Below are 26,219 nucleotides of genomic sequence, written 5' to 3'. Positions count from 1 at the left end.
CACGGACCAGACTTCGGAAAGTCAAAGTCCAGGACAGAAAGCTCAACGAGTAGGTCCTCCGGGAACCCACGCAACGCGTTGCTGGGTGCTGTCGAATTCTGAGTTGGTGTTTTGCCAAAAGGGCATTGTCGGAATCCAGCAGAGGAGGCTCAGATCTGCTATATGCCTTTTGCTAAGTCTCCAGACCCCTCTGGATGTTTTCCCATCTGTAAAATGGGTGGGTGAGTCTTTTTCATTAACGTCTAAAGAGTCTAAGACAAGGGGACGGCTTATTTGTAATACTGTCTTGTAGGTTCTAACATTTCTGGGTTCTCCAAGGTTGTCTGACCATGGGGAAGGTGGGGAAGGCCTTTGAGGTCCCTCTCAGCCCTGAGAGGCGGCTGAGAAGCTTGAGACCTCCCTTTGGCCCCTGACTGCCCTGGCAGGCCTGCGGTGGGGACTCAGCCGTCCCAGCTCAGAGCCAGAATTCCAAGCTCAGCTCCACCACCTACTAGCCATGTCCTTTGGCCTTGTGCCCTAAACTTTCAGCATGACATTAAGGACCTCTTGGACTGTAGTTAGGATGACATGAGACACTTGTGCAGACAGGCATACCCTCAACAAATGTTAGTGTCCCTTCCGGTCCTGCTCCTCCATTCTGTGACTTACTCTAGCCTCTAAGACTTATGTCCCAGGGACCCAAACAGGTGTAGGAGTGGGAAACATAAGGCTTAGCGTCTGGAATATCGCTTGTCCTCAAAGATGGTATCTTCCCTTGGTGCAGGTAATTTTAAAGCCTCACTTTAATGCTAAAAGTAAGCATAAATGTAATGTAAAATGAAGCTCAAAGTCTGCATGACGTCTTGAGATAAACGTGAAACTCAAAATTTACACGATGTTTTAGGAGACTATTAAAAACTTACTTTCAACAGGGCCCCAGGGATAGCTTGGTGGGACAGTTTGAGAGTCATCCATTCTCTCTAAAGCATCTTGCCCTGACTCCCAATGTGGAAGAAGACCAGCCTCCCTCCTGGAAATACCCCAAATGCTGGGAAGTGGGGGCAGGAGCAGAGGGCAGGGTCTGGATCCAGACTCTGAGGACAGGGCAAGGCTGAGAATCGGGAAGTGAGCCAGCCAGCCAGTAGTGCTCAGGCCAGCACTTTCAGCATCCTGCTTAATGCTCAGCTGAACCTAGATGAGAAAGATGGGTTGGGAGGAACAGGTGCACACCAGCCAGTCTCTCGCTTCCCTTTTTTATTTCCTCTGAGATCTGCGAGAAGCAGCACCAGGGAGGGAACCCGCCCTCCAACCCCCGGAAGGGGCTTACCCCCCTTGACACACCCCATCCAGAACATAGCCAGCACCTCAGGCCCCTTTCCTCTAGGGGAAGGCTGGTTCATACACACATGCATACACACTCTGAGCCCTGCACAGCTGGGGCTTTCTTGCTGATCTCTCAAGCCCCAAGAGGCACCAGGAGGATAAAGGCCCAGAGAAAGGGCAGCCACACACCCTTGGTCTCCTCCAGTTGAGGAGGAAGAGGCCCCATCCTTCTAGCACAGGGGCTGTCTTCAGTCAAGGGTGCATTGCTTTGGGGGATTTTTTTAGAGATTTTTTTTCTTTTAGCAAGTTCCCTACAAAAATAGAACTTCTCTTGGTATTTATAAATCCACAGCCCCTGGCTCTGTGCATGTTACAGGTAGAAAAGCAGTATGAGGCGTTCCCTTTGGTTGCTAAGGCCTTGGCGGCCTGTCCTGCAGGTCCCGTGGCCTCAGAGGCCTATGCAGTCACCTCGGAGCTGCCCAGCGCCTTCAGTGGGGCCTCCCAGTCAGTGCTGTACTCCCTCCGGAGCCGGCCACAGTAGTAGAAGAGGTAGGAAGGTAGCAGGAATCCCAGGAGTGAGAAGACCAAGAGGCCCAGATTCACCTTGAGGGCAGAGAGAAAGACAGGGTCAAGCAGGTTTCCGTTCTCCCTCATCTTCCTCAGGGACCCACCACAGCCTCTGAAAGGGAGGCAAAGGCAGCCATTTCGCTCCAGGTCCTGGGCCAGAATGACAGATAGAGCGAGAACTGACTGTGTTCGGTCACTGTTCCAATAGTATCTCATTTAATGTTGAGCGGCCTTGTAAAGTGGCAGAGCCTGGTTTGAACCCTGGCTAACCCCAGTGCCCACACGATCTGGCCCCCTCCATGTGGGTATGAGGAAGGACAGCACCTGGCCACCAGGCTGCTCCCAAACCTCTGAGCACATGACAGTGAGACCCTTTGGGGTGCTGAGAGGCTCCCAGACAGCCTGAACGACGGAAGGCTCGGGAGGCCCAGCATGGCGGCCTCAGGTGGGCTTGGACTCAGTCCCCATCCCACTCTGCATTATTCTGGGCGTAGCCCTGTGACTCTGGGCAAAGTCGTCTCCACTCTAAGTGCCTCCTTCTCAGCGCCACTGCGGCAGAGATTAAGCAATAAAGAGAGCAGACAGTGTGCTTAGCACCTAGAGCGCGCTCCGTAAACGGTAGCCTCATCCATCGTTCCTGCGGGAGAAGGGTTTATGGGAGGGAGCGGCACGTGGGGCACAGAGACCAGCTTTCAGGAGGCAGATGTCAGCTCAGGGTAAGGAAAAGCCTCTCCAACAGTCCCGATGTGCCTCGTGCAGGGGTGGCACCCATCCCTGGGCGGTCTGCAGGGACTCTGCTGTCAGGGGTGCTGGAGGGGGTCCCTGCATTGGGTGGAACTGGATCAGATTAGGACTGGGCCATTTCACACATCACCAGGGAGCTTATTAAAAACAGACTCCTGGGCCCAGGCCAAGAGCCGCTGGTTCCGTAGGCTGGGGGACGTGAATGTGTGTTCTTAACACTCTGCGAGGGGTTCCCGTGGGCAGCCAGTTTAGGAACCCCCGGATTAGAGATTCCTGAGGCCCCTCCTGGCTGAGATGAGAGGAGGGAGGGGCTCTGTCCCATACAAGCCCCCCCGCCTCCAACTCCTGGGCTGCACCCAGGAAGTGGGCTCCTGCCTCCCCCATGTCACCCAGTTCTCACCCAGAAGGGGTCTCCTTTCAAGGGCCCCACCATGGCCATGAAGAGCGGCTGCTGGAGCAGGGCAAACACAGCACTGATGAGGGACTGCAGGCCTGTCAGCGTCCCAAAGTGGTTGGACGGGAACCTGTCAAGGAGAGGAAAGCCAAGCCTGAAGGGCGTGTGGCCTTCTCCTGCCCGGCCCCCCGCCTGTCCCCTTTCCCGGACACCGCTCTCTGTGAGCTGGGCAGGGTAGAGTGTCCGAGTTCAGGCCCCTCGCATGTGCTCTTTGGTTCCTGACCTGCAGGGTGTAGGCCCTGACTTCAGGGCCACCAAGCTGGCTTCGGACACTTCCTGTCCATGTGAGAACAGCAAGTAACTCAACCTCTCGGAGGCTCACTTCCTCCACTGAAAACAGGGCTGGCCCGAACCTCACTGGGCTGTTCATTATTCTTTTAGCAGCTATTTGCTCAGCTCCTACTACGGGCCAGCGGCTAGTCCAGGCTCGTGGAGAGTCAGCCATGAACCAAACCAACAAAGGTTCCTGCCCTCGTGGCGGCGGGTAGGGGTCACCCAGTAAGTGAGATAAAGGCGTGGTGTGTTAGCCTGTGATAAGAGCCACAGAGAGAAGGTAGGCAGAGAAGCAGGGGAGGGTGTCGAGGGGGTGGCAGTTGTAGATAGGATGGCCAGGAGAGGCGTGCCTGAGGAGAGGACACAGCGAGGGCAAGACCTGGAGAAGGTGAGACAGCTGTGAGCCTTGAAGGAAGAATGTTCTGGTTAGAGGGAACATGCCTGGCGTTTATGAGGCCCCAGGGTTTATGAGGCCGTAGGGGCAGAGGGGGAGAGTGAGTGGGGGAGGGGGAGGAAGAGGGCAGAGAGGTCCCGAGGCCAGATCTTGTGGGGCCTTTTAGGCCATAAGAAAGCCTTTGGCTCTTTAGCTGAGACAAGATGGGAAGCCATGGACTGCCATGAAGAGACTTATGTCCCAACAGGTGTCTCCAGCTCTTGTGTTAAAAATAGCCTGAGGGCGGCCAGGACAAAGTGGCAGTGGTTGGGGGCGGGGACGATAAGAAGGACTGGATGTGGAGGGCAGGATGGTGGCTGGATTGGATGCAGGTGTGAGATGCAGAGAGCGAATCCAGAGCGGCCCCACCGTTGTGGTTTGAGCCAATGAAGGAAAGGGAGCTGGGATGGCTGTGGTAAGCTTCCATTACGGAGTGCTGGTCACGTGCCCCGCAATGTGCCTGCCACCCCTATTGTAATACCCTGTGTTACTGCATCACATACGCACAGGAGGATCCCCCGGCAGTGCCCGGCAGTGGGAATCAGAAGACAAAGAAGGGGAACCGGGGGCCATTCAACAGGAAGCAGGAGAATCATAAGGCAAATAAGGCTGTAGTCTGGAAATTTCTACAGGCTTGACATGGGGAGAGGGGCCACTTGCGAAACCATTCCAGAGAGCAGACATAGGACCCAAGTGTCATCAGACCAAGTATGTCAGCTTCCTGTAAGGGAACACTTTCTGACAGTGGACTTGTCCTGCAGTGGGGTGGGCTTCCTCTGAGGAAGTGAGCTCCCCGTCATCACCGGAGCGCAGAGGGGGCGGCGGACCAGACAAGCTCCAAGATGCCCACCAGTCCTCCCCATCCACCCCGTCCTCAGAGACGGCTGCATTCCAGGCTGACTGGGGAGGGTGTGCCTACAGGGCTGGGAGGAGTGCCCTCAGGGGTATCAGGGGCCCTTTTGCCTCTCCTCTGGGATCCTCTGGTTCTGTGGGGAAAGCTCAGGAAGGCAGTTCAGCCCTGGCTGACTCACACTGCAGCGTAGAGGCCGCCACAGGCCGAGTGGTAGAAACCTCGAACCACGGTGTGCAGGACAAAGGTCACAAACTGAAACGAAAAGGGAGAGGGAAGAGGTTAAGAGCGGGATGGAGGCTGGGTGGAGGCTGGTGTATGGGAAGGGGGAGCTCCACCGAGCCCACCTACACATGCTGACCTTCACCACCCAACCTGCTACAGACACGCCCGGGAAAACCTAGAAAATAGACCCAGAGGACAAGAACCGCGTTTCCTGGAAGGCAGGTGCCAGGGGAACTGTCCAGATGGTCCCTTTGGAGGAGCCCTGGGAGGCAGGGAGAGTGAGGAGAGCGGAGGTAGGTACCTGGAGGTGTAAGTTGTTGATGAGGCAGGTGACGCCAAAAGCCACAAGCAGAAAGTTGGTCAGGGTGAACGCATTGATGGCGTTGGTGAGCTTCTGGATCTTGCGGTAGCGCGGTCTGGCAGACTTGGTGTCAACCCCATCCCTGATGAGGACAGAGCATCACTGGCTGCTGTGGCTGCCTCTACCTCCCCTGAAGCTCCCTGGTGCTCAGCCTGGCCCCTCCCCTGTCTGCTGTGCTTCTGCTGCTCCAGTCCTGCGTTTCTCAAAGTGTGGCTCCCCACCACCACCTACGCCAGCATTCCTGGGGGAGTTCCTAAAATGCAGATTCCAGAGCCTCCGGTCCAGACCCCAGACTCTCAGGAGTGAGACCCAGGAATCTGCATTTGCACAGAGATTCTAAGTATTTCATATGCCCACTGAAGTCTGAGACTCAAGGGTGGGAAGGGGAGTGGAGAATGGGGAGCTCTCACATCACATCTCATGGGGAAGGTGTCTCTGCCCACCAGTCTGGACAAACGTGACTGCCCAGCAAGGCCCTCTCTGTGGCAGGGCCAGGGCCCCACGGCTGGCCCACGGGAGAGGTCAAGAGGCTGGAATAAGGGCAGGCTGGCATCGGTCCTAGACAGAGGGCCCTTGTGAATGGACCCTGAGGAGGAAGGCTGGGGCCAGGGCCGGGGCACTGCTGGCAGGGAGGGAAGCCACCGGATTGTTCCTTAGATACCTTCCCTCCTCACCTCCCTCTCCCAGCCTCGCAGGACAAACAGGGACTCTTGGCTTAATGCAAAGAGCTCAGCAGCCAGAAGACCTCAGTTCAAGACCCGACGGTGGTCTCCAGCCAACAAGATAGCCCCTATAACCCCCATGGAGCCCTTGCACACTGTGCTGTGTATGACCAATAGAACATGACAGGAATGATGGTGGGTCACTTCTCAGATCACATTGCGACACTGTAGCTTCTGTCTTGCTCTCTCCCCACCCCGCCCCATGTGGACCTTGCTCTGGGGAAGCCAGTGGCCCTGCCGTGAGCAGCCCTGTGGAGAAGCCCGGGTCGGGAGGACCGAACCTCCTGCCAACAGCACATGGTAAGTGTAAGAACAGATACTCCAAACCCAGTCAATACTTAAGATAACTGCGGGCCTGGCCGACAGCTCGCCTGCAGCCTTGTGAGTCCGAGTGCTTGTGTTCCCCTAAAATTCCACACATTGAAGTCATAGTCCCCCATGTGATGATATGAGGAGTCGGGGCTTTAGGGAGGTGATGAGGTCACGTGGGCCGAGACCTCACCACAGGATCAGTGCCCTTAGAAAAGAGACCCCTCCCAGCTGCCTGGGTCCTTCTACCACGTGAGGACACAGAAGAAGGGCCTCACTCAACCACGCCGGCACCCTGAGCTCAGGCTTCCGGCCTCCGGAGCTGTGAGGAACAAATTTGTTTTTCATAAGCTGCCTTGTCTGTGAAGTTTCATTATAGCTGCCCGAACAGACTCAGAGAGACTCCAGGAGCCACTCAGCTAAGTCATTCCTAGATTCCTGACTCTCAGAAACTATATAAGATAAATGTCTGTTGTTTAAAGATGCCACGTTTGGGGGTAACTTGTTATACAACAATAGGTAACTAATACACCCGCTCTTTATAACATAGGTTCTGGAGCCTGCTACTAAAAGCTGTGTGACGCTGGGTACGCCACTTAACCTTTCTGTGTCTCAGTCTCCTCGTCTGTGAAATGAGGATACCGTACCTACCTCAGAGAGCTGTTGCAGGACTAAATAAGACAATGCCTAGTGCACAGTCGGCACTCGATGTCAGCTATACTTATCAAGCAGGCCGTGTCCCTGCTTAGCCTCAGTTTCCTCACCCGTAAAATGGGGGGCGGGGTACCTCTGTGCTCTCAGGGCTCTTGGGAGAATGAAATAAGATGCTGGCTGTGAAAGCACATAGAACATGAAAAGCATCGTCTGGCTCCTTGCTGTAACCATCCCTGCAAGGTTCACCTGGCATCTGTGAGGGGAACGCCCTCGGCGGGGGCATCCACGCAATCCTTGATCCGCCAGTCCATGATGTAGCCGATGAGAGGGCAGGTGAGAAGACACAGCAGCTGCATGGCCCCAAAGATGGAGGAGTAGACCCCAACTGGCAGGGCGGGAAGGAAGCGGGGTCAGGGGCCGGCATGAGGGACGTCAGCAGCCCAGCGGAGAAGAGGGAAGGCCAGTATAGCCTTCCTCTGACCCCACATCCTTAGATCTCCCAGTGCCCAGGGTGACAGGGTAGATCCAGGTTCCCTGCCGCGTGGGCTGTGGAGGGGTGGGTGCAAGCCAGGGTCCCGGCTTTCGGTCCCCTACCTGTCTCTGCTGCCCTTTGTTTCAGGTCGGCCGTCTCTGTTGGGGGTGGGGGAGAAGCCAGGGTGAGAGGAGCTCAACCAGGGTGGCCCTCCTGTGCTCCCCAGTGGGCTCGGCAGCACCTCACCATGCTCCTGGCCACCGGTCACAAGGAACTCCACCATCTTGTTCATAGCGGCCATGTAGAAGATGACCCGCAGCTGGGTTATGCCCATGGTGACCAGGCTCCACAGGAAAATGGGGGAGCAGAGGCTCTTGCGGAAGGGGACAGACTCTGGGGAGACAGCAGGGGGCATCCCTGAGCCCCAGATATTCCGCCTCCCTCTCAGTGTCCCAGCCCACGCCGTTCCAGTGAAGGCCCTGACACTACGTGGCTTTGGATAGAAACTTGTCTCTTCAAAAAACAAGGGTCTGGACTCACTGACCTACAAGTCCTTGCCCAGCTCTGTAACTCTTTCAACAGAACATTTTCAAGTGACCTCTGGCTATAAAAGCATAAATAGTAACTCTAGCTACTATTTATTAAACCTTACCATGTGCTGCACACTCAGCACATATCACATTTAACCCAGTTGTACACACTCCTATCTTTGCCACGTATTACAGATGGGGAGACGGCAGCTCAGGGCATCCAATGAGCTGCCCGAGCTCACAGGCCTGGGGGCTGCGGGTCAGCCAGAGTCAGCTCACGCCCATGACTCTGCCATGGAAGAGCCAGCAATGGGCACAACACCCTAGTAACCGCACAGCGTTCTGCATTTTACCAAAGGCTTCTGCATTCATGGCTCCACTCAGTCCTCATGACTAACTTCAACTTCCCTGTGAGATGGGTGTTATCAGTGCGAGTTTGAGAGATGGGGAAAGCGAGAGCAGGGTTACATGATCTAACCCAAGTCAGGCGTGGGATTCAAACCCCCAACTCCTATCTGCTGCCACTAATCTTAGAGCGGACACCCTGGGAAGCGGCCCAGGCAGAAGGTGGGTTGCAGCTCCACCTGAGGCCAGCAGGGGGCGGCGGCCAGCCAGGTGTTGGAGGGCCCAGCTCACCTGATGCAAGAGGCTCAGAGGTTGCAGGAAGCCCTGATAAAACCAGTTGCCCCACAGGCCTGGACACCCTGCCCCATTCTCCTCCACCCCCACAGGAATCTAGCAGAGTACTCCCAAATCTGAACTTCCCAGAGTTCTCTGAGCTCTGATTTCCATCCCCCACTATTCTGTAAATGGGGATTGCCCACCTACATCATGGGGTGTTTGTGAGAACTGAAGAGGGGAGAGATGAGCCCTTGGGCATGAATGCTCACTAAACATGGGGACCCACCCTCCCCAGTCCCCAAGGCTGGCACCTTCGCCAGACACTCACTCTCACGAGGGTTTTCTGAGACGCCATGAACGTCCTGGGAGATGTCATCCCCCTCCATGCTGGGGGATCTCTGGCTCAGCCGCTGGCCCACATTGGTCACATGGGTGTAGAAGCGGTCACCTGTCAACTTGTGGTCCAGGGCCAGCCTGGTAAGCTTGATCTTCTTCCTGCCGGCAGCCAGGCCGGAGCAAATAGGAACCAGCCCCGCAGACCCCACCCTCAACAGCATGCCTCCAGGGGGCCGTCCCAGTCATCTTGCCCAGCACTAACATGCCCCTTGATGAGCTCCCTAGTGCAGGGCTCCCATCCGAGTCCCTCAGAACTTGACCCAGGGACCAGCTTAGCGTCCAGTAAAGGAAGGACAGATGGGTTGTTTTCTACTGGTGCTGTTGCCATGGAGACTGCATGAAGAACTCAAACTGGAGTCAGAAAGCCTGGTTCACCCCCCTTTCAAATGTATGACCTTTGGAAAGTCACTTTATTATTAATGGAGTTAAGGGTGGTATGAGAGCTAAGCACAGTGCTTGGCATATAGGAGACACTCAATATATGCCAGCTATTTGATGGGCACCCTGTGTGCTTGGTTGTGCAGCACCACACACACGCCCATTCCCTGGTGAACTGACAGCGAGTTGGGAAAAGCTGGCGTTCAGGCTTCCCCACAAAGGGTGGTATATCTGATTCATTTCTATCCCCTCCTGGGTCCTCATGACTATTGCTGGGGTCCCCCCTCCTCTGATCCTGTCCTCCAAACCCAGAACGGATAATAATAACAGTCACCATGTTTCGACCGCCTGTTATGTGCCAGGTCTATTCCAGACACTCGTGGGTGTGTAGAATGAGGCCCACGGTGAGGATGAGGACACAGAGCTCAGAGAGCTCAGGTGATTTGCAAACCCAGGTCTCTCTGCCTCCAAATCTCATTCTATCCATTGCACCACCACACCCCTGGCCTCCCCCTCTGCAGGAGGGACGTTCCCTCCCCACCCCAGCAACTCCCACAGAGCCACTCACGTGTAGCTGCCATCCTCAGGAGCAGGAAAGGGTTCGCTGGGCCAGTTGAGGGCACAGTTCAGAAAGATGAGGCAGGCCAGGCCCGACCACGTGAACATGATGACCATGAAGGACACGCCGGCATCATAGATCAGCTGTGGGAGGAGGGGACAGACCCATGGGGAGGCCGCCCAGCCCCGGCCACCCCCTCTTCTGGGCCTCAGAGAGGGTCCCTTCTACCCCATTCCCTGTGCCCAATTTGAAGATGAGGAAACCAAGGCTAGAAGTTGAGAGTCAGACCTAGAAGCTACCCCTTTCCTTTCTCACTGCTTCACCCTAGGGTGGGGTGAAGTAGAGTGAGGTGCTGAAATTGCTGGCCACAGCTCAAAATGTCTTTGACATCTCAGTATTATCTTAAAAAGACACACAAATTTTGCCAATGACCGCAAACATGTTTGTCTTACACAAAAATGTCACTTCTTTGTACGTACAAAAATGGAGAATGAAGGCTCGAGGTTTACCAAGCCTAACCATGTTTATCCTGCCCCTTCCTGGCCTGTTCCCCAGGGGAAAGACAAACCCAAGCTGACAAGCCTTATCTCGCCTTTCCCAGGTGCTCCCAGGTGCTGACACTGAATGGGGAGGGGGGCGAGCAAGGGCTCTGCCCACAGTGTCCTAACCCAGGACGGGTAGGCTTTGAATCGACTGGGATTCTATACCAATGTGTCAGCCCCTCTACTGGGGAAGCCAAGTATGGGAGATGCTGTCACTCCTCTTGTCCTGCTGGCCACCCTCTGCCTTGAATGACAATCACCTGCGCTCCCCACCCTCAGGCTCCTGCTCAGAGCTCCAGTGCTATCCAGGAAAACTGCTCCTGCCGGGGGTCCTTGGACGTTGGAGCTCTTTCTTCCCTGAGGGCAGGACAGATCTTCAAAGGGCCACGTCCCAAATAAGTGTGGATAAGATCTGACTCCTCAAACCCCACCGCCTTAGTTCAAGAGAAGGGAGAACCGCTGCCTTCCACGTGTGCTGCTGCCCGACTGACTGGCAGCCACCCCACCAATGCCCGCTTTCAAACTCCTTGGGGACGCTGGGCAAGCGCCTTCCAAACTAACAAATTAACTGTCCCAGGTGGAATCTGAGGGGCATACTGTGGCCCAGGTGAAAGGGCACTTTGTTACCATTGGATATCAGAGGAAGAAACAAGTCCCCAAGCTTGCCCAGAACCAGAAGTCGGGCCTTCTGACTTTAGGTCCACCTCACTGACCTCTTTAGGATCTGGCCTGGCATAGAGTAGCTTTCTGACCTTGAACCCAAGTCACCCAGCCTCTCCAGGGCAGGGGAAGGAGATGTGGCTGGGAAGATTGGGTGAGGCCAGAGAACCAAGAGCTTTGAACGCATATGAACAGGGTGGACATGATTCTGCAGGCAAAGCCAAGCGGGAGTGGGAGTGAGCTCTCCCTCTAAGATCATTCTGTAGGTCACGTGAATGACAGATGGGAGGGGTAAACCACCACAGGCAAGCAGACCAGCTGAGAAAGCCTATACTGGCCCAGGAGAGAAGATGGAGGCCTGGACTGGGACAAGAGTAAAGGAAAGGAGAGAGATCAGACCCCCTGGTGGGCAACACTGCCTGGCCTCTTCCCACGATGCCTCCGTGCTTTTCCCAGAGGTGGCGGGAACTGACCTCAGACTGGCAGGAACTGGGTCACCAGACACTAGCCACTACACACCCTGCCCCACCCAATTCTTGTGTAAAGGCAAAAAGAAAACACAGTGACCTCACCGTCCCCCCAAGACAGTCTCAAACCTTGATTCCTGGGAACGTGATGGCAGAAGAGGCGTAGGAGCCGATCATGAGGGCCATGACAGTGGAGCGCAGGTTCCCAAACATGTTGGGCAGCTGGGGGAGAAGGACAGTGCCTGTGAGCAGGGGAGACCCGGACGTCTGTGCTCGCCTCCCCTTTCCCAGCCCCGCCTGAGAAACTTGGAAGCATCCAGCCCGGCATCCGCAGAGTGAGTTCCAAGAACACGAGCCCCATGAGACACCACAGGAAAGTTCTAAGGCAAATCGATGTCGGAAACTGCTCTAACCCCCTCCTAAAGGCTCCCCAGGCACTTGAGCATCTAAAAGCCTCCCAAAAGCACCCTCAAAGAGAAATTTTGTCAATTTTGTTTAACCCCAGGGTTTCCCCAGTTAGTTGCTTATGGAGCCCCTTTACCCTGTGATGCCTCTTAATAACCCATGAAATGAATGTTTAAGAAATGCTCATTTACTTCATAAGTTATATAAATGTCAACTCACTGTTATACACCTGAAACTAATGCAATATGTTATGTCAAATGTAATTAGAAAATAAATTAATCTTTTAAAGATTTTATTTATTTAATTTTAGAAAGAGAGGAAGAGATGGAGAGAGAAAGGGAGAGAAAGAGCAATATGCAAGAGATACATCAATCGGTTGCCTCTCACACACCCCCAACTGGGGAACCTAGCCAGAAACCCAGGCATGTACCCTGACCAGGAATCGAACCGGTGACCTTTGGGTTTGCAGGCTGGCACTCAATCCACTGAGCCACACCAGCCAGGGCTAAATTGATTTTTTTTTTTTTTTTTTTAAAGAAAGAAAGAGACAGTGATATAGTGCAACTCACTTAACAGATAAGAAAATTGAGGCCCAGAGAGGGAAAGAAATGTATTCCAGTTCACAGAGCAAGTTAATGACTTTCTCCTGTCTGGCCATTCTAGTTCCATTCATTCCAGACCCCAAGGCTGTGACCATGGCCAGCTCTGTAATGAGATGGTGTCCCTGAACCTTCCCGGTGGCCCCAAAGGCCCCAGTCCACAGTTTCCGCTGAGCCAGGACAAGTCATGGGACAGGCTAGGGGGGGTGATGGTGGGACAAAGAAAGGCCAGGTGTCTGACGTGCACAGAACTCCTACCAGTAGAGAATTAACTGATTCCATGTTCTGTTCACCGGCCTGAGCCAGGCCCTCAGGGTAGGGGAAAGCAAAGTCACACCCCACTCTGGCCCCACTAGCCTCCCCAGGTCAATAGATCCCATCGCTGGGAAGGGCCTTAGAGGCTTAACCCCTCTCAACAGAGGGAAAAACCAAAGCCCAGAAGGGAACCTCAGATAGCTCCAGAAAGGAAGGTGGAGAAACACAGAGAATGGAATCCCCCACCAACCTCCAAGCAGCTATGAAAAGGGTGTGGGGCCAGGCTGACTCCCACTCCCTGGCACCTACCTGTATCTGCAAGGCACGCTGCCAAGGCCACCAGGGAAAGTGCCAGGGCCGAGACCGGCCAGGCCCTTGGCGCCGCCCCGCCGCCCCGCCAGCCCGCCCCCAAGCCCAAGGGTCCCAGGGCGCAGTCTCCACCCAGCACGGCTCAAGGCCAGCCCCGCTAACCCCGGGCCGGGCCGATAGGCTGGGCGGCACTGGATGTCCTGGCTGCCTGGCTGGGATCCGTCCTGGCCGACCCGAGCTCCAGCGGCGGCCCGGGGGCGGGGCGGGCCGGGCGGGGGTCGGGCCTGCCATTGGCTGGAGATTTCTGGCTGCCGGGCCGGGGGAGGAGCGCTGCACGGTCCTCAGGCAGAGCCCCTGCAAACCTGCCCCCTAGGCTGGCCAGGACGGGGTCCAAGGTTAGGACCCCCGCCGCGCAAGGACAGGGTTCAAGGTTAGGACCCCTGCCACGCAAGGACAAGGTTCAAGGTTAGGACCCCCGCCGCGCAAGGACAAGGTTCAAGGTTAGGACCCCCGCCGCGCAAGGACAGGGTTCAAGGTTAGGACCCCGCCACGCAAGGACAGCGTTTAAGGTTAGGACCCCTGCCGCGCAAGGACAGGGTTCAAGGTTAGGACCCCCGCCACGCAAGGTCAGGGTTCAAGGTTAGGACCCCCGCCACTCAAGGACAGGGCTCAAGGTTAGGACCCCTGCAGCGCAAGGACAGGGTTCAAGGTTAGGACCCCCGCCACACAAGGTCAGGGTTCAAGGTTAGGACCCCTGCCACACAAGGACAGGGTTCAAGGTTAGGACCCCCGCCGCGCAAGGACAGGGTTCAAGGTTAGGACCCCCGCCACGCTGCACTGCGTAGGGCAGGGGAGGAGGGACTTAGGGCCCTGAGCCAACGTGCACAGCGTGGAGAAAGAGTGTGGAGCGCGGCAGGGCGGAAGGGATTTGCTTCCTTAGAGAATTGTGAAATATCCCGGGCTGAGGGGAAATTCAGCCAAAAACACCCAGTTTGGTGGTCAGGCAGCCCTCGTCCGAGATAAACAGCCAGTTCCAGCCAGAAACCGCTCCCCCCACCACACACGCATAAGCCTTGAACCCTTATGCTCACTCACCCACATACATAAACATATGCACTTAAAGTAACACATGCCTGAGAGGCCAAGCCATGTGATAAAGCTGTTTTTGTAAGTCAAATACGGTCGAGTGTTGGCAATTTCAATCAGTTCAACCACCACACGCACCGGTACCTGTGCCCTCTCACGGCCTTTCCCGTGCACAGCAGCGCAAGTACACAATGAGGCAAACACACTGTCCCAAGGTGTCCCCTCCCCGTCACTATCGCATTACGCAGTTTTATTTTCTTTCCAGCACTTATGACTACAGACCTAATGTATTAGTTTACTTGTTTGGGGGTTGCCTGTTCCCTCAACCCCCCAGTGCAAGTTCCAGGAAGCCAAGGAAGTTCAGTTCCGTTCGTGCTCAGCCTCGGTGCCCAGAACAGAGCTCATTGGACGGTATGGGCTGCAGGTGCGCGCACACACACACACACACACACACACACACACACACACTCGATCTGTGTCCACTGGCCACTATCCGCTCTCACCCCCACTCACTCCCCCCCCCCCCACTGTTGGGTGCCCTGCTGCCAAGCCAGAGCCTGTCATACTCACCGTGAGTGAAGAGAACGTTAGGCAGATGCCACCAAAGCCATTCAGGGACAGCGCCAGGAATATCAATGGAGACAAAACTGGGAAGGGGAAAGAGTTGAATGAGGGCATTTGGGGGTTACGGGAGGTCAAGGACAGAAGCTGGGATAAACATCCACCTTCATCCCATTCTTTTCTCGTGGGGGCACGAGAGGCCGGGTCTCTCACCTTTGGTGTCCCGAGAGGCCAGGGCCATGAGGGTGCAGGATGCAGCAAAGCTGGCACTGTGGAAATTGATGGGGTGGTAGGATGGAGGGGCGCGGGGTGACTATGAATACTCTGAGCCTCCCCTCCCGCTGCAGCACCAGCCCCTGCCCTCCAGCTCCCCAAGGCCTGGCCCGGCCACCTCACCTGCCAACCAGCCGTGTGGGCCGGGGGCCAAAGCGGTCCATGAGGATCCCCAGTGGCAGGGTGGTGGCGCTGAGCACGAAGGAGCCGATGGTGAAGCCCAGGTTGAGCATCTCTTCCTGATGGTCACATCTGGGCCACTGGAGCTGTGCATCCTGAGTGGTGTTAGTGGTGTTCTCAGCTGAGGGGGAGGGGGAAGGGAGGGCTGAGCACAGCACAGCAGGGGCAGCTGGGCATAGGAGAGAGCGGCCGGGGCTCGGGGATCCTGTGCTCAAATCCCATGCCTCTGACTTACTGCCAGCCAGGTAACCTTGGGAGTGACCTAGTCACAGCCACACTGCTGGGGAAGGGATCCCATAAATGGCAGCAACTAGTCATACCTAATCAGTGGCCTCAACTCGCTCAAACATGACCATAGATATCCAATCATTTACCAAGTTGTAAGAGCCACTCAATGTCCAAGCTGAGGGTGTGTAGTCCCCCAACAGGAAGCCCCCTCAAATCCAGGGACAAAGTCAGTGAGTGATGCTTAGCTGCTGTAACAAGAATTCACTTGAAACTTAGAGGAAGCTTCCCCCATAAATGACATTCCGATAAAAATAATAGCTAATATTTATAGAACACTTTACTATATTCTAGGCATTGTTCTCAACAGCCACTGAATTGACTCAATGTAGTCCCACGAGTCAGCTGTAAAGTATCTCCATTCTCCAGATGATAAAACTGAGGCACAGAATTAGGACCATGGCACTGCCGTCTCAATACCTTTTAGAAGTTCCCCTGAAGGACTTATCCTCCAGGTAAACTACCAGCTTGGAGCTGTGACAAGTTACTGAGAAAAAGGCTTGTGGTGGGGGAAGGAGGGTGATTTCACTACACTCAAAGCTCAGCGAGCCATGAGGTGGCAGCTCCCCTCCCTGTTTGTTACTTACACATCATTGCCAAGGGCAAACTCAGGGTGCACCTGGAGGGCAGACAGACCAGGGTCTGAATTCCCACCGCTGTCCTTGCTAGCTGTGCAACCTTAGACAAATAACTTCCTCTCTTTGAGCCTCAGGCCCCTGGCCTGTAAAAGGGAGCAGAGAATGCCTAGCCCAGAGGCTCCTTAGAAAATTCAGTTGGAGAAGGTGAACAGAGACCTACTTACAGAGCCTGACCCAGAGAAGATGCACCTGAAATAGCTGATGAAAGGGAAATGAGAGGATGTGCTCAGCCTCTTATCTAGGTGCTGAGGTTCCCACACTGAATAAGACAGGAAGCTCTCAGCTCCCGTGGGGCTTAGATAAACAAGCAGATGCTGATTTAAAGAGTGACAGGTGCTGTGATAGGAGGATGTGCTATTGCCTGAATTTGGAGGGGGGGGGTGCGGGGTGGGGGCAAGTACTGCACTCAATGGTGACAATGACCCCTGACTTCAGATATTTGAAGGGCTTGCAGGTGGCAAAGGGTGAAGTGATCTGTGTGTTAACAAAAAGAACATCAAGAATTTTCAGATTATGAGTACTGGCCAACAAGCCGAGGAAGCACCTTGGACCATGGCAGTTTCCCATCAGTAGATACCTCCTGCTGAGGAATCTGGGGAGGATGCTCAGGCCCCTGGGAGAAGTGGTTAGGGGTTTAGACCACACAGCCTTTGGGGTTCAAGCTGACCCCCTAGTTTAGTGATCTTTATGATCACTGTTCATTCCTCCACCGGGTTTGTTGGCAACCATTTATTCAATCCGCACTCACTAATTGGACATCTGTATGACAGGCACTCTGTTGGGACAGGGGAGAAAGCAGGAAGAAATGCAACAGTAACTTAGGCTGGAGGCTGCAAACGGGACCAGCAATGGCCCACACACAAGTTTCGCCTGGCTTGGGAATTTTGAGTGCCAGTTTAAAATCAGGAGTTATCACATAAAAAATCCAGAATCCTGGCTTCTCTGTAAGAAGTCAGAAGTCCTGGCCATCGCTGGGGCCGAGTGGAGGCCACCCCTCTCCACTCAGCCCCAAGTCCTTGCCCTCTCTAGGTCACCCAAGTCCTCACCTCACTTTTAGCTCCCAGACATTAGCCATCGTACACCTGCCCTGGTTTGCCCTTCATTAACTGGCTGGCCTCTGTGGGCATTTGCGTGTGCAGCCCCTGAATTAGACACTGTCCCTGCTCCTCAGTCTTGACAATCAAAAGACATTTTCTCTCACAGTCCCACTAGCTCTAAATTAATTAACACCAACTCAGTGCCAGGCTTTTTCATATAGTATTACATTTAACCCTCACGACAACCATTTAAAAAGTGGATATGTGTTCCCCATTTTAGATGATGAGGGTCGGAGGAGCACAGCAGCTCACAGCCTCACAGCTTCTTACAGGCAGGATCAGATTCAAAGTCAAGACAACCCCCGGAGCCAGAGCCAACGCGTTTCCGTTGCATCACAGGGCCTCTCTGTCCCAGAGGGCAGTTTACTTAGCTCGCTTCCCCAGCCCAAGCGCCTACTGCCAAGTAAGTGTGTCCTTCCACCGGTGCAGAATTCCAGCCCCATGGGTTGCTAATAGCTCCAGGTCAATTAGTGCCCTGGTTTCTCTGATTTATCAATCAGCCTCTTCTGAGTTTGACTAATAGGAGCTAGTCCCTGAGACCTGATCACTCTGTGTGGTTGGAGAAAGCCAGACTTCTGAAGCAAGAGGGAAGCAGGCCAAATGCAAAGGCCTCGTAGACCTCTATCCATGGCCAGACAACAGGAGAGGCCTTTGAAGTCCAACCCAGCTGTCCCACTTTAATAGACAAGTCAAGTGAGGAACGGGGAGTGGGGCAGGAAAAACAAACTTGTTACATTGGTGATGGAGTTGGGCTTAGAAGCCGGAGAGAACAGTGCGGTATGCATAGCAGGTGGGGTGCTCAAGGTGGGTTTCAGGGGCACATGGAATGGGTTTTATGTTTCAAGTTATTAACTATTTAAATAAGTCTCAAAAACACATACACATGTATATGTGTATATTCATATGTATGTCTAGGAACATATATGTATATAAATGTATGTATATTAGAAACGTGTGTGTGAATGTATTAGAAAGCTACATTAGTACAACACATGTGTGTGCATGCATGTGTGTAAGTAATGTCTAAACTATTTCTACAAGGCCCAGGATAAAGTTTCCAGAGTCAGATCTAGGGTTGAATCCTCACTCTGCTTCTTATTTATTAGCTGTGTGACCTCAGGCAAGTTACTCAGCATCTCTGAGCTTCAGTTTTCTCTTCTATAAGTGGGGTTCACACCATACATCACACCATACACCTACATCACAGATTTGTTGTGAGGACTAATGATCTCACTAGCAAACAGTAATTGCTTGATGAACTTTACCTGTTGTTTTCTTATCTGGGCACTTATGCGGGATATTTATAGAGTGTAACTGAACTGCTCCTGCCTAAATTCTGAGTAAGAAAATCTTCTTTAGCTGTGACGCCCCTACAGGTGGAACAACCACCCACCCCACGGTATAGCTCAACAGAGGGACAGCAGAAAGCACTGAGAAGACAGAGGCTACAGCCAGGGAACCCCCAAAGCCAACACTGATGAATACAATAATGAGCTCCACATTTGTTAAATGACATCGTCTGGTGCTCACATCATTGTACAGACTTAGAAGTGGAGATCCAGAGAGGGTAGGTGACATGCCTAAGGTCACACAGCATTGCTGGCAAAGCTGGGTCTGGAACATAATAACAACCCCCACCAGTTGTCTGAATTTTGCAATCCTGTTCTTATTTCATTTTCACAACAGCCCTGAAGTAAGGAGTATTGGTAGCTTCTTACAGATGGAGTAACTGAGGTATTAAGAAAGCTAAGTATCTGGCTCACATCAGTGAACCGGCCCAAAGCAGACTTGAAAGTGAAGCTGCTGCCTGTTTCCACACACTATGGGGACACAGATTCCTGGCCTGATTCTGTGTTCTCAGGACCCTGGAGAGAGAGAGAGGCTGAGACCACCGTGAATGTGGCTTCAAGAAGCAGAAAATAGGCATTTTTAGAAGGCAGCATGATGAAGGCAGAATGCGGGAGAGCACCCCCAATCAGTCTGATGCCTCAAGGATTGAGGCTGGAGCCTCCTGAATGAAAGAGAGGGGAGGGTGGAGAGACATGTGCCCTGCCTTCCAAGAGTGGATAAATGAGTTCCGAGACTAGGAGGAGGGTTCACTTTGGTCATGTCTAATGATCTCAAATAACCAGGCTCAGAGTCACACTCACTCTGGGCAACTCAAAACACCAGGTGGATACCTCACGCCACGTACAAAAATTAACTCCAGTGGGACCAAAGATCTAAATGTAAGTGCTAAAACACAAAACTCTTTGAAGGAAACAGGCATAAATCTTTGTGACCTCAGATCAGGCAATGGTTTCTTCAGTGTGACAGCAAAGCACAAATGGCAAAAGAAAAAAAATCCATAAACTGGACTTCATCAATATTGAAAATTGTTGTGCTCCAAAGGACACCATAAAAATACGCAAAGATAACACACCGTGGGAGAAAAATTTTGTAAACGATTATCTCATAAGGAACTTGAATCTGGAACATGAAGAACTCTTACAACTTAATAATAAGAAGACAAACAATGCAATTAAAAACGGGCAAAGGATCTGAATAGATGTTTCTCCAAAGAAGGTATTGCCAACGACCAAGATGCACATGAAAAGGTCCCCAACACCATTAGCTATCAGGGAAATGCAAGTCAAAACCACAAAAGGTAACACTTCACGTCACTAGAATGACTATAACAAACATGATGAGGGATAACAAGTGTTGGCAAGGATCTGAAGAAACTGAAACCCTCATACATGTAAGCTCCTGCAGCCACTTTGGAAAATAGTCTAGCAATTCCTCAAAAGGTTAAACATAGAGTTACCCTACGGCCCAGCAGTTCCACTCCTAGGTATACACCTCAGGGGAAGAAAAGCATATGTCCACACAAAAACTTGTACACAGATTGGAGCATTATTCTTATAAGCCAAAAGGTGGAAACAACCCACATGGACCCTCAACCGATGAATGGGTAAGGAAAGCGTGGTAGATCCATACAACAGAGTATCAGTCACAATGGGAAGAAACCAAGGCCTGACATGAGCTACAATATAGATAAACCTTGAAAACATCATGCCAAGTGAAAAAAACCTGTCTCTGAAGACCACATATTGTCAGACGCCATTTTTAGGAAATGTTCAGAACAGGCGAATCTATTTTTGTCATAGGCAAGACCTATGACAGAAAGTAGATGAGCAATTTTCTAGTGCTTGGGAGTAGGGGGCGTGAGGAGGGTGGGTGCTGCTAATGGGTACAGGGTTACCTTTTGGGGTAAAGAAAATATTCTAAAATTGATTGTGATGATGGTTGCACAACTCTGAATAGACTACAAACCATCAAATTGTATACTTTATTTTTGGTTGTCTTTTTTTTTTTCCTTTGCAGGCATTAAGTACATTTATTCAACTGTAATTCTTCAAAGACAATGTATTTTTTTAATAGGTTTTTAAAATTTCTATTTTTCCATTTTTCCATCATAGTTGATATACAATATCATACTAGTTTCAGGTGTACGACGTAGTGATTAGACATTTTATATACCTTATGAAGTGATCACCTGATCAGTATAGTACCCCTATGGCACCATATGTACTTATTACAATATGATTGACTATATTCCCTGTGCTGTACTTTATTGCCCCATAACTATTATTAATTTGTATACTTTAAATGGGTGAATTGTAAGGTATGTGACTTATATCTTCCTAAAGCTCTTATCCATACTTTTTAAAAACTCAGGTGGAAGGATGGGCAGCAAAAGAGAGGCAGGAGTTCGGGGGATGATGAAATTACTCTATTTTAAATATTGATTATGGTGATGGTTTCTGAGGTGTACAAACCTGTCAACCCTCATCAAAATGTGTGATATAATGTAATATTCAGTAAAGTTTATTTATTTTAGGAAAAAAGGTGGAGAAGGCAGGAAGAAGCTACCGGATTAGCAGTGGCAGGCATCAAGACTACCAGGACAAGTCCTCTCTAGTCTCCATGGTAAACGGCTCTGAGGGGACCTGGGATCCCCACCTCCATTTGCAAATGGGACTCCCCAAAGCCCTTCTAGCCCTCCGCCTGGTTCTCTCAGCCACCCTGTAATGCCTATCACTTCATACCAAGTGTGCTCTCCCCTGGCCCCGCTTGCTTCCCCAACCCAGCTGCCACCCCAGATCTCCACCTCCTCCAGTCCCAACCAACACCCTGTAACTGGGGCCACCCCTTGATGCCACCTGTTGCTTCCTTACAGATAACCATGGTGGGGTGGAGCAGCCCGTGGCAGGGCCGGTGCTGCCCAGAGCAGAGATCAAGACCTCCCCAGAGCCACCCCCAAGGACTCAGCTTTCTCTGAAGACCAAGGCTGGTACCCAGAAGGAATCAAGTTGAGGCGCCGAATAAAGCCAAGAAGACACTAATATTTATCAGGCACTGTTGACTCTCACGGCACTCGCATGGGATAAATATTATTCTTCCCATTTTACAGACCAGGCAATTGAAACTCAATGTTTTAAGGAACTCTCTAATGTCACCCAGATGGTAAAAGTGGTAAAAGCTGGAATTCAAACTCAAGCTGGTCTTCCTCCAAGAGGCCGTTTCACAATATGGAGGCTGGAGGAAGAGAATGAGGGGAAGGGCCAAACTCCACGTCCATCCAGGCCTTTAGGTTGAGCTTGTCCGGCACAGCTCTCCTTCTCAGAAAAGGAAGATGCCCTTCCAGCTATTTTCTCAGAAATGGAATGTTAGAATTGCTACTCTCTCACTGGCGGGTGGGGGTAGGGGGTCACACAAAGTCAAAGTTATGGAAATGAAAAATAGGAACCATCCACAACCTCTTGCCTACAGGAAATAAGGCTACTATTAACTTTATACACAGGGGTGATTTGAAGACCTGTGGGCTCAAAGGTCCTGAAAAAGGAGTACAGGCCCTTTTAAGATGAACCCACTTTGTCGGCTCTCCAGTGCCTTTTGAGCCTTACAATAAATAGCCCTACTCAGAAGTCCAGGGCACCAGTTAGCTATAGCACTTCCCATTCAAGAAGTCTCCATCTTGTTCTAGACCTGAGGCTGCTAAAGGCTGAGGACTCTGCCCGTCAGTCCAGGATCTGGATCTGCACCAAGATACCAGCATTCAGTGAAAACTGGATTAGATAAGCCAGGCAGAGTGGGCAGAGTGCCACTCATTCTCCAGGTGAAGTCTGAAGAGGTCAGGGAGTGGCTTGTCCAACTTGCTGTCCAGTGCTCCGGTTTAAGCAGCGCTGCTTCTGTCCACTCAGCCACCTGTCCCGACCCAGTGTCCACCCCCCCCCTCTGCTGCCCCTCTCCCAGCCCGCCTGGCCCCTTCTTGGGCATACCTGGGCACAGGCTGGAATAGAATCCCTCGTTCTGGAGCATGATCAGCAGGGAGGCCCAGCCCAGGAGCACAGCAGAGAAGAAGAGATTCTCCACCACGGCCGTGCCGGCCATCCACCAGCGCCGCCTGTACGCCTGCTGCAGCGTGGGGGCCATGCTGGTCGCGAGCCTGCACAGGAACACAGCGCTGAGCGAAGGACCCCCCAGCGGCCCCCGGCAAGGGCCCTCCATTGTCGTGGCTCCTGAGACCCCTCGAGCCAGCCCAAGAGGGGGCCTTCATGGAGGCCACATAGAGCCCTGTGGTTCTCAGAGGGGGGCAGCCGAGCTGGCTGGGGGCGCGCTGGCAGTGCCAGGGGCGCGCGTGGCGCTGAGCTCCCGCCAGGCCGCTATCAGAAACAAGAAAGGTCGGGTAGGCGCTCAACAACTTCCTGGCGCGTTGCCAGACTCTTCCGCTCAGGACAGGACTCTTGGAGCCCCGCTTCCAGGGGCCAAACCCTCATTTTCCCAAGTCCCCAAAGGTCAGAAAGAGGCAGAGCGCACTCTGAAGCCACCAGTGGCCGGGATCTGGCCTCCCGCGCTAGGAAGGACCCCCAGAAGCGGGAGGAGGAAGGGGAAGTCTGAAGCTGACTTAAGACCCCTCTTCCTGTTGCCCCTATAAGACGGTCCCTCTCCTCTGGGGCTGAGCGACGGCTAGCCCTCCCCTACCCCGCACCAGGCGATCAGAGTCCCCACAGACTCTCAGTCCAAGCCAACAGCTGCCACGTGGACCAAGACACAGGGCGGGCCCATTTGCGCCCCTGGCGCCCTGGGGTGCCCCCCACTCACTCCTTAGGGCACGGAGCCCCACGCTTCGCGCCTCGGAAACCGCCCTCCTGCTCCTGCCCGGGGAGGGGGCTCCGGCTCCGGCAGGAAGTCCGGCGCCCGCTGACTTTATAAGGGCAGCGGCGGCTGATGGGCTGGCGGGCGGGCGGGTGTGTTTACCAGAGGAAGGGAAAGAGCCCGAGCTCCCCCCGCCGTGGCCGCCGCTGCCACCGCGGAAGGAGATGGGACTCGGGCGGCCGCGGGGGCGGGGAACGGCCAGCAGGGTAAGACCAGGGAAAGCAGAGAGAAGCGGGACGGGGAAGGGCAAAGGGTGGGGGAGGAAAGCACGAGTCGCTCCTCTGGGGACCTCAGTACCCTCATCCGAGATAAGGGACTTTGGATGCGTGCGCTCCGGCAGGTCCGTTCAATCCCCAAGAGAGTCGCTCAGAACGGAGGAAGTGCAGCCAGAAGGGGCCCAGAGGAAGAGCAGAGTAAGAGGGAGCAGAGTAAAGGGGAAGGCGGGACGCGCTTGAAGAGACAGGACCAGGTGCCGCTAGACCCAAGGACGCAGGTAACGGGTTTTTCTTGGAGAGCCTGGGACTGTTAGTGGCAACGGGCCCCTGTGGCTCTCGGCGGACGCACAGCCGGGGACCCCGGACCCTTACCAGCTGCTCACCTCAGGTGGGGGGCAAACGCCCCTCCTAAATCCTCGGACGCCTGTGGGAGCGCAGCGCCTTAGCGGCGCGTACACCCTTTCGGTGTCCCCTGTCCGGCCGGACCAGCCCTGCCCAGCACGAGCGCTGACACTTCTCAGCGCGCTGCGTCCCCGCGGCCTCCGAGGATCAGTCCAACAGCTTGGTGCGCTCGCCTCCGCTGCCCTCTTGGAACAAGTCAAAGAGCTGGGAGCCCTCTGGCGACACGGTCCGCGAAGCGGGACAGGGGACGAAGTGGACCAACGGAGTTGATACTTGTATTTATATACCCGTCCGGGGCTGCACCCTGCAGTAGGGGCGGGGGCTCCTTTCCCTTCCCCTCCTCCCAGGTCGAGTTTCACACGCACGTGACTCGCGCTCTCGTCTCCGGTACTCACCCTAGCACCTAAAATTTACACCGTCACCCCCTTCCCTCTCCCTCAGCCCCCTGGACTAATCAGGCAGCGCCCTCTCTATCCTTGATCAAAACAACCAGAGGTTTGGCTGCCTCAGACGGACCGGGACGCTGGACAGGCTTGGGTGGGGTTTTTAACTGTGCAGTTGGGAGTAATGTTTTTCAAGAGGCAGAATGACACAGGTTTCTTTGGAGTTAGATGGAGGTCTGAGTTTGGAAACTGACTGGCCTGGGTTACCTTGGGTAACTTGCTTTACTTGTCTGAGCCTTGGGTTCCTCCTCTGTAAATTCAAATGACAACATGGTAGTACCTGCCTACCTGCGGGGAAACGGCAGATGGAATTGGGGGTTATGGTACAGGCAAAACGCTCAGCACAGCGTTTGGTACCTAGTAAGCATAATAAATGTTCATTGTCTCTGCTGCTGCCATTATAATTTTTCAGAAGGTGTGTGGTGATGGGATGTTTCTAGACACTTATTAACTAATTGATTCCTAATAAATTTCTCAACTTCCTGGGCCTGTTTCCTCATCTGTAAAAGGGAAGGTGTCACTGCTTGGACTGGGGTGTGAATTGCTGAGATGACAAAGGCAAATCAATAGGGAGGTGAACTTAATAGAGCGTGTTGAAAGCGACGTTGGTGATAGCCGCAGAGCGCTGTGGGTATCTGAGCAACTGCCCAGGAAGTTCCAAGAAGACTTCAGACAAGAGGGCATCTCGAACAGCTGAGTCGCCAAGCCAACGGAGGGACTAGGATTCGCCAAGTGGCGACTATACACTAGGCCCTTTCCAAGCAAAAATCATGGTTAAATCCTCAAAACATCACGGTGTCATTTAAACCTCACAACTTTTCACAGACGGAGAAGACCGATGGCTGGCAGATGGGTTGCGGTGGGTGGAGGCGGGATGCAGACTCACACCTGTCCGGCTTTTACATGTGGCCCTTTCCACTCACTTCTCCAGACGGCAACAACCAAGGCCTCACAGCGGAAAAGGCATAAGGAGTTTTCTCTGGCAAGAGTACAGGGTCAGGCTCTGATGGCTTTGATTCTTAAAATTCATTGCTGGCTCCCTGAACTTCCACATCAAGGTCAAATTCCTTAGCTTAGCACAAGGGGCCCTAGAATAAGGGTTTTAACCCAAGATGGTCATGGATCCCTTTGAGCAGAAAATAAAATGTTATACGTTCACTCCCTATGCAATGCATGTGTGAACCTAAGCTCATACACACACACATTTCCGTTCAAATTTCACTTTCCATGGGCTCCAGGGGTCCATGGACCCCCTAGGGCCTAACACTTGACCTTCCCCAACCCCCATGTCAATGTTTTCCCTCTGTGGGCTCTCAACTCCCTGAGGACGAGGGCCTGGTCTGTAATGTTCACTGCTGTATCTCCAGCACCTAGAACAGCACGTTGCATCGAAGATGCACTCGGCACGCACCTGTGGAATGAAGTGGGGAGCCACCTGGTTTCACACCTTCTTGCCTTTGCACCTGTTCTTTCTGTGGGGATGACAGAATCCCTTCTTCATTTCTAAGGTACTCATCCTTTACAACTCAGCTCAAGTTTTACCTCTTTCTGGAATTTGTCTGATCTCTTAGTTTGGCTCAGGGGCCCTGCCCACATACGCCCCCCCACCAACACTATTCTAATCTCTACTGAAGCCCTCACTCTGATCTAGAATCATCAGTTTACTTGCCTGCCTGCCTCCCCATAATACATAAATCTCTTGGGGGCAGGAAGCACACTGCAGGTGGTTTGTAAACCTATCACAGGACCTT

The 26,219-nt window shown here is 53.3% G+C and overlaps 1 protein-coding gene across 3 annotated transcripts; it reads right to left on the bottom strand.

Moving 5' to 3' along the window:
* Positions 1-1,218: 1,218 nt before the first annotated feature.
* On the bottom strand, positions 1,219-24,289 carry SLC43A1 (solute carrier family 43 member 1). Of its 3 annotated transcripts, none has more exons than XM_090261208.1 (15): positions 24,007-24,289; positions 22,532-22,698; positions 15,131-15,308; positions 14,948-15,003; positions 14,744-14,820; positions 11,649-11,741; positions 9,860-9,993; positions 8,846-9,012; positions 7,613-7,759; positions 7,489-7,524; positions 7,141-7,279; positions 5,150-5,291; positions 4,805-4,878; positions 3,014-3,137; positions 1,219-1,905 (listed from the first exon to the last, which is right to left on the bottom strand). In XM_090261208.1, the coding sequence occupies exons 2-15, from the start codon at positions 22,683-22,685 to the stop codon at positions 1,759-1,761; spliced, it is 1,668 nt and encodes a 555-aa protein (XP_090117334.1). In that variant the 5' UTR covers positions 22,686-22,698; positions 24,007-24,289; the 3' UTR covers positions 1,219-1,758. The 3 variants fall into 3 exon arrangements, with proteins under 3 accessions (XP_090117334.1, XP_090117344.1, XP_090117327.1); XM_090261218.1 differs by lacking the exon at positions 24,007-24,289 and adding an exon at positions 23,355-23,471; XM_090261201.1 differs by lacking the exon at positions 24,007-24,289 and having other exon boundaries at positions 22,532-22,952.
* Between the last annotated feature and the right edge of the window lie 1,930 nt (positions 24,290-26,219).

The sequence above is a fragment of the Furipterus horrens genome, unplaced genomic scaffold, assembly GCF_987537825.1.
Source record: "Furipterus horrens unplaced genomic scaffold, mFurHor1.1.pri manual_scaffold_2, whole genome shotgun sequence".
In the NCBI taxonomy this organism is placed as follows: domain Eukaryota; kingdom Metazoa; phylum Chordata; class Mammalia; order Chiroptera; family Furipteridae; genus Furipterus; species Furipterus horrens.
Note: the sequence above shows the minus strand (reverse complement) of the source record. Positions and strands in the feature narration are given on the sequence as shown.

What these genes read in the sequence shown, in the direction of transcription:
- SLC43A1 (XM_090261201.1), bottom strand. Translation starts at nt 22,760, where the DNA reads ATGGAGGGCCCTTGCCGGGGGCCGCTGGGGGGTCCTTCGCTCAGCGCT. An exon ending in GACCGGTGGCCAGGAGCATG is followed by an intron (nt 7,525 to 7,612) that starts GTGAGGTGCTGC and finishes CACCCCCAACAG; the next exon opens with AGACGGCCGACCTGAAACAA. An exon ending in GTTCCCCTCACAGATGCCAG is followed by an intron (nt 5,292 to 7,140) that starts GTGAACCTTGCA and finishes TGTCCTCATCAG; the next exon opens with GGATGGGGTTGACACCAAGT.